The sequence below is a fragment of the Drosophila eugracilis genome, unplaced genomic scaffold (genome assembly GCF_018153835.1).
Source record: "Drosophila eugracilis isolate 14026-0451.02 unplaced genomic scaffold, ASM1815383v1 contig_75, whole genome shotgun sequence".
Classification (NCBI taxonomy): domain Eukaryota; kingdom Metazoa; phylum Arthropoda; class Insecta; order Diptera; family Drosophilidae; genus Drosophila; species Drosophila eugracilis.
Genome location: NW_024573645.1, coordinates 3,009,873 through 3,017,196, shown reverse-complemented (window position 1 = coordinate 3,017,196; position 7,324 = coordinate 3,009,873). Strand labels below are relative to the sequence as shown.

The window sequence follows — 7,324 nt, the reverse complement described above, 5'->3', positions numbered from 1 at the left end:
CATTAAAAATAATAACAAAAGAAAAAAAAAACAAGAAAAAACTAAATCAAAAGCAACTTGCATTCAAAAATCTCCAATTTAATAAATAGATATGCATGCGACGCGGGCTAAAACAAAGGGTGAGGCGAAAACTAATCCATTTTTAAATGTTAATATAGATCCCATCAGAGATCCAGCAAAAATAAACCCGATTGACAATATAGCTTGCCATGAGAAATTGGCCAGTTCAGATAAATGGTAGAGAATTGAAAGATTGATGTCAATATTAAGATGCTTCTTAAGAAGAAAAAACAAAGGGTGTAAAAACAAGATCCAAAACAAATATTCTACAAATAAATTTCCGAAAACAAATGATTTGGTTTTATTTTAATCAAGGGGGAGTGGAATACGTTTTTCACAGCGCTCGTTGGTCGTTGACTACACACACTCACATACAACATATAGCTCAGATTTTTTATATAAATCTAATTTACTTTTAGCTACTTTCACATTTATTATTTATGTCGGGACGGCGCGAACGCCATTCCCGGCTACCAAAAATTACACGCACGAGTTATTCACATTAGGAATAATCGCAGAGGTCAACTCAGCCGAGGTGCAATGGCCAAGCCTCACTCCGGAGGAACCGCCTTCGTGATCACGGTTAACCTCTACGCCAGGTAAGTATGCTTTGCTCTGCTCGGCAGCAGGGTTTCCATGCCAGAACGGCTAGAAACAGTTGGGAATTACAGTGAGCGTGCGACGAACAAAAGCAACCCTGTAAGTATGCCACACAAAATGTACTAGCATGCGCACTACACAGTATAAGGCCCACCATTTCAGTTGCCAGCTGAGACCGTTTGGATGGTAAACAAATGTTTTGCCTTTGTTATTAGCCATAAATAAAAGTATGTTTGTTTTTTGGTTTAAATGTTTTGTATTTTTATCCCAAGATTTTGAAAGCCAAGTATTGACTGTTTTCGATTAAGAGTAGAGAGAGATAAGGTTCTGATGTGAAGGAAAGTTCCGATAAGCAAATTCCAAATATAAATTCAGTTGGTTAGAACTCTGTTACTTAGCCCCTCTTTCAAACTTTTCATTAAGCCGGACAGTCGAGTAACAATCTTAGAACATTACAACCTTCCAAATCTAGGGATATGGACCAGCCAAAACTCCAACTACCAGGAAAGGCTGATGAACAATCTGCTTCACATCTAAATGAAATGAATAATCACAAAAGTAATCCCCATTTTGATAAAAAAAAAAAAAACGATTGAAAGTGATTACTTGCATACCACAATCCGCAATTAAAAATTAAAGACACGAATAATCATTTATGTGTATTGCTAGAAAGTTTTTATTTTACATTTTGTATTTATTATGAACTATTTTGTTGTTTTGTTTTTGTTTTGCAATGTTGTGATTTGTTAACACACCGCGGCGCAACATTAAATGAACACACAAACGTGTTTAATGCATACAAAATAATAATACAAATAATCGTAATGTATAATAATAATAAGGTGTAAGATTAACTAACTTAGTAATGCATAATGCGATTTGGGCAGAAAATGAATATCAACATACATAGATCGCTGCAAATATATTTAAACCTATATATAGATCTAGACATATGTTGCTATCATACTTAATGCGTTCAATTTCGTGAATTCGCTTTATTTATATGTATTTTGTTGACAGAGTTTTGAAACTGTACAATGTTGTTCATACGGTTTTTGTTTTTCATTTTTCATTTTTGTTTATCGTTATTCATTATTATTTGTTATTTAGAATAATGCTTTACCATGTTCTTTTCATTTGCTGAAGTTAAACTGTTGGTTTATAATTGTGTTAGGGTTTCTCCTTCGATCCATCATCCATCGTCCTAAATGTAAGCTCTAGATTTGGTGAGAAATACGTAAATGTTTGTTGTTGCTGCCCATGGGTTGGTTGCCCCTCGCCATGTGGCAATGCTGTTGGGTAGTTGCCTTTGATTGCGAATAATTAGGTTCAACGATTACATTTCAATGTGGCTTTTGTTTTTACACAATTATACACAATTTATGCGGCTTGCTATATAAATATATCTGCGATTTACATTCGGTCTCAACTTTTACAATTATGCAAGTTCGTATGGTTAATCTGCTGCTGATCATTGCGATTTGCTTTCATTATTAATTCAAATCATTTTTACATTATACAGTTGGGAAAATCAAAAATCAAAACATGAAACATTAACATGCAACTTTGATCGGGTGAATGGGGTGTATAATGGGAGAGCGGCTTCGTTAATTTCATAATTAATCGCATTGATTTGCTAAACATAATGCAGCAATTATATATAGTAGCAATCGAATAATGCAAAACCTACCAGTCGGAGACACAACAAATACAAAAACTTTACTTTGATTAAGTTTGTTCTCCTTTTGTGTTTGTTTTTGTTTCATTTAATTCAGTATTGAGAAAGTGTTTCCGCTTTCTGGTTGCATTTAAATGTTAATTAAAGATAATAAATAAAGCCTAGTTTTAATGCCTGCTTCAAACTTGGACATCTTTCAATTACTACAGTATCTATATAGACGTAAATACAATTGTTTATCCATTATATTTATATATATATATATTTAATCTAGATTATCCTGGAATATTAACTTTATGTAGCCAGTCGCTCCGTCCAACGGCGTCGCACAGAATGGACAGACGGCCTGAAATCCGTTGGTACCATGCGGTATCTCCACATTGGCCCAGTATCTGAAAGATTCCAGATTAAAGATTAGATACATTTCTTAGCCATTGTCTAGCTTCAGTTACTCACTTGACAGTTTTCTCAGTCGCCATGTGTCCGCATGGATTGAACGCGTACGTCGGAGCACCAACGTCCACGTAGAAGGCCGGTTCCAAGCCCATGCAGAGGGTGACCACCGGTCCGAGTTCCAGGCACATGGGACAGCGGCGGGCGCCAGTGTTCTCATCCTGACCCCAATCATGATGGCCTGTTAAGGAAATAGACCAACATTATAGCTTTTTCTATCAGCTTAAGAAAATTCCATTCATGCTTACCCTGGACATGGCCACAGTTTAAGTACACGTAAGGCTGGTTCACCTGATCCCCAATGTTAACTTTGCGTGGTATAACCAGCGTGTTCAGGCCCACCGGGCACTGTGGACGACCGGCATTAATGGCATCGATAAGTTTCTCCAAATCGTGTTTGGTCTGCAATTAATGAAAGGTTAATGTCTACTCGCATGGAGGTAGAAATAGATACTCACCGGCGAATGTTGCAAGCCCTCGGCGGAACGCCAGAGCAAGGTTGCGCCGCAGAGATCAATAAGTGTGCCATCCTGTAGGATGTTGCATTCATCATAGATCTGTGAAAGGTAGGAATTTTCATCATCTGCTACGGAATCAATAATCTTAGGACTTACCGGTTGACCCTTTTGCTGGGCCGAACGCGATTCGCGCAGGCTGAAGACATCACCGCCCACGGAACACTCGCGCCAGAGGCCGCACTTGGCATTGCCGCCACAGAATGATCCTTTGGGATGCATAATCAGCACGCCATTGGTGGTCAGGCCATCGATTTCGACATTGTCCTGCCACTTGGTGGCCTTCTCCTGTGCACACAAAGTCAAGTTCATAACTCATTAGAATCAGCAGGAGATTAGCAAATGGACTTTGGCTACTTACCCCAAGGAATATGTTTCTGCTTGAATCGAAGCCGGCGGCGAATATTCTCGCCTTGGCAGGCTCACAGCGGTTGACCAGAATGCGGCAGGCGAACCGAGAAATTGTGCTCTGCATCACCTTGGCATCCTTCTTGTCGCCGGGCAGCGTGTCCATCACCACAAAGTCAATGGGGGACTCCGAGGAGCGTCCCACCTGGCGAAACGCAGAGCAATCATGATTAGTCAGAGGAGAGGAGAGCAGAGGTAATTTATCACAGAGCAAATAAATGACGAATCATGCAATATTGACATTACTCTTGTGGCCAATGAGGAAGAGATATTTGGTTGCCACGCTGCCGATATAAATATTGAATGTCGCTGTCTGTCTGGTCGGCTAAAGTCAAAAGTCAACAGCGAAGACTTCTGACCTTCTGGGCCAGTGCACTATTTCTGGCCCTTGGCCAGCACTAATTAGTCAAATAACATTCATCAAAGTCAGGCCGTGAAACCGAAGCTCTTGGGGATTGTCTAGCAAGGGTGCCTCACCTGAAACATATCCGTTTCCGCGTCCTCCTTGTACTCCACAATGACCGCCTGGTTGCGTGAGAGCGTGTACGAGATTGAATGCTGATTGGCATCCAGAATGGCCTTCGAGGTCTGTGGCGATTGGACGATATAATGCTTGGACCGCTTGACGCCGCTTGCCTCCGTTCGCTTGTGGAGCACAAACTTGGAGCGTCGCCGACCGCGATCACCCTGTGGCAAGTAACCATTGTAGCTGCAATGAGACGATGAGACACAGTTAGCGATTTGGTGTGAAATACACTTTTTTTTCTGTGACAGATGTGGGGCAAGTTGATAAGAGACTCAGGCATGCGGGATGAGTGTGTTGCTCAATTCGTTTGGGTTGTTTTTTTGTGGGTCAAGTTCTGCGTCGGCAAAATATGTTTACACAATTAGTGGGCAGAGCAGGGCACTTCCCTGTCTCTCCCACAGAGACAGCTAGATAGGCACCAATAACTCAAAAGAATTGCCGGTTAGCTTTTGTTTTCCCTGGTTGATTTCAGTCTTTTAGCTACATTAGCTAGCCCATAAACCATGTAATTACCCATGAATGTTAGTTCTGGCAAATGGAATTCTTATTGACTTTCTGTCGATTGTCTGTTTATGGCTAGAAAGTGTGTTTTCTGAGTTTGTAAAGTTAGAAAAACACATGTTGGGATCCACAACTTAATTCACATATGGTTTCTAAGCTTTATAAGAATCTTTTAAGATCAATTAATCCAGAAATGTCGCTACAAGTTCTTTGAACATTAAGCAATACGTTCGGGCAATAAACTTTGTATACAAGCAAGTCTTTAATGTTCCTCTTCCTTGAATTGAGAGCTCAAAACTATATTTATGACTTTTAATTATAAAATGTTCAAAAATTGAGCTATAAAACTCTGTTTCTGAAACCCAAAAGAACTCAATTGAGTCCTCTGATCTTTGTTATTTTCCTCTAAACATGCCTTTATTCCACTTAATGATCAGACATAAAATGTCAATGATATTTTATGTGATTTTATTGATAGACTCCTCAAGCACGATCCCGGAAAATCTCCCGCGTTGGTAATAAAAAACAATAATCGGAAACTTTTTGAAAACGTTTTCCTCTGAAATGGATCATGGCGTGCGTGTGAGATGTAAAATTCTGAGAAGCGAAGGTTCATATCCGTCAAAACTAATGGAAAACATAAATTCAATCCATGTTTACAGCCACGTTTGGACCCTCGGGACATGTTGACCTTTAGTTTTGTAACTCGAGTTGAGGCCGCTTATGTTTTTGGTTTTATTCATGCCCACTTTTGGCCAGCATTGTTTTTTTTTCGCAGTTTGTTAATTGGTTATGTCTCATTTTGATGACAACAATTAAGAGTTTCAGATTTGCTGACATCAAATTCAAGTGTTCGTACGAGTCAGGCGTCTTTCCCTGTTTGTGGTGGCTCTTGTCCAGCAATCATCGTCCGGTTGTCTATCATATATCACACACATAGTTCGACCGGAGCTGCTGTGGAGTGGGGAATCCTCAATGAGTGACCACATGTTGCTCGGGGGACCAGCATGGTCCCGCGTCATGATAAATGGTGAATTGATGGAGACGAACGTATAGGGTCGTGTCCGCTCCCTTAATTCTTACAAGCCCAGCCTTTGTCCTATGGGCAATTAAAAAGTGTTAAGATAACAAATGCCAAGAACAACAACAACAGCAACAACAACTGGGACATAAAGAAAACCAGACTGCAACTTCGACTTGGAACGCTTTTCGGGCTAATGACTCAAGTCTGGAGACCATATGAGTCGCACTTTTGGGCTGTGAGTCAGGGCAGAGCAGCAGCGGCGGCAAAGCGTTGCCAATCAGCACAATGTCAAGCGTCCAGCGACCATCAAGATTTACAATCATCCGTCTCAGCTGCTGGCCAGAATCATCAATCTCCGCCAGCGGGGCACGCAGCGTGGATCAAATTTATGCGGCTAGCTCAATGGTTACAGAGCTGGCACTTAAACTTCTGTAAGTGGCAGAGAGTGAGGCTGACTGATTGGGTTTATGGCCGGAATAGGTGTGCTTGATTCTGCCTGGGAGAGCCCATAAAAGTGCACTGAATCTCAATTTATGAATCCAAGATGAAGGAATAATAGATTTTAAGCTGATTCTGTAACTGGTAAGTCTATCTTTACTCTGTGATCTTTGCATCTAAAAGTAGGTAATCCGCTTAGATTTTTAACTATTAAAGTGACATAATTCCAAAATGTTACATCAGATTAAGCGTGCTAATAATGGGTAGATTATTGGATTAGGAAATGATATTGAACCAATAATTATCAGTTTGTATAGAGCAGTAACATCTGTTTAAAGTCCTTGGCCAGCCTTCACCAATTAACTTAATTATCTTATCATTCTTGTTTCGTTTGTAAAAACCTTTCAAGTACATCAATAAAGTGAAAGTCATTTCTGCCACCATATGGCAATTGTGTAAAAAATACGAATTATCTTAATTGAATTCAGTATTTTGTTGACTTAGCCTTTTGTTTAAGGCCCAAAGTTCCTCAGGCGAGATGCTTGAAATCAAAGAACAAAGAACTTTAGGACTTGAAGTGCCCATTTCAGCACTTGACAAGTGGCAAGTAAGGCCTGTACTTCTAGGCCAAACAAAGTACTTTACCTTAAGTATTAACCTATTGTTGTTAATATGGCTTTGGGCTTACCCGAGTATCACTAGTTCGCCGTAGCGCAATCGCGGTTTGTCATGACCATCGCCACCGTCTTCAGCCAGTATGGGAGATTCAGTGCCGTCGGTGCTGCAAGTGAAAAATGCAATTGAATATTACATATTTAATGGAAATGGAAAACAGAAAATGTGAATGCACATGGTTATGGTTTTTATTTCTATTTTCTTTTTGGTAATTCACACAAAAGCTTGGAAACTGCTACAACTGCTCGGGCATTATGTTATGCAAGGAAAAGGAAAACAATAAAGGAAAAGTTTCTGCAGTAGCAATGGTTAGGAAAAAGGGAAGAAAACAACATAAAGGAAAATGGTAAAGGCAGCTGAAAACTAAAGCAAAACAATTTTCAAAGAAAATGCCAAAGAAATTGCTCATTTCCAACATCTCAGTGGCACCCTTTTTCTTTCTATAT

The 7,324-nt window shown here is 39.9% G+C and overlaps 1 protein-coding gene and 1 non-coding gene across 2 annotated transcripts in view; both read right to left on the bottom strand.

The window, feature by feature from the left end:
- Nucleotides 1–502: 502 nt before the first annotated feature.
- Nucleotides 503–667, bottom strand: LOC121530439. The gene has a single exon (XR_005993957.1). It is a non-coding gene; the product is annotated as a U1 spliceosomal RNA (small nuclear RNA).
- A 645-nt stretch (nucleotides 668–1,312) lies between these two features.
- The window catches only part of LOC108116648 (protein pellino), a 30,006-nt gene continuing 23,994 nt past the window's right edge, over nucleotides 1,313–7,324 (bottom strand). Inside the window, exons 2-9 of the mRNA XM_017228635.2 lie at nucleotides 6,892–6,984; nucleotides 4,192–4,423; nucleotides 3,668–3,859; nucleotides 3,406–3,594; nucleotides 3,250–3,348; nucleotides 3,040–3,193; nucleotides 2,795–2,972; nucleotides 1,313–2,730 (exon numbers count right to left, since the gene is read on the bottom strand). Coding sequence (XP_017084124.1) covers nucleotides 2,604–2,730; nucleotides 2,795–2,972; nucleotides 3,040–3,193; nucleotides 3,250–3,348; nucleotides 3,406–3,594; nucleotides 3,668–3,859; nucleotides 4,192–4,423; nucleotides 6,892–6,984 — 1,264 coding nt within the window. The 3' untranslated portion in view covers nucleotides 1,313–2,603. The remainder of the gene's footprint in view (nucleotides 2,731–2,794; nucleotides 2,973–3,039; nucleotides 3,194–3,249; nucleotides 3,349–3,405; nucleotides 3,595–3,667; nucleotides 3,860–4,191; nucleotides 4,424–6,891; nucleotides 6,985–7,324) is intronic.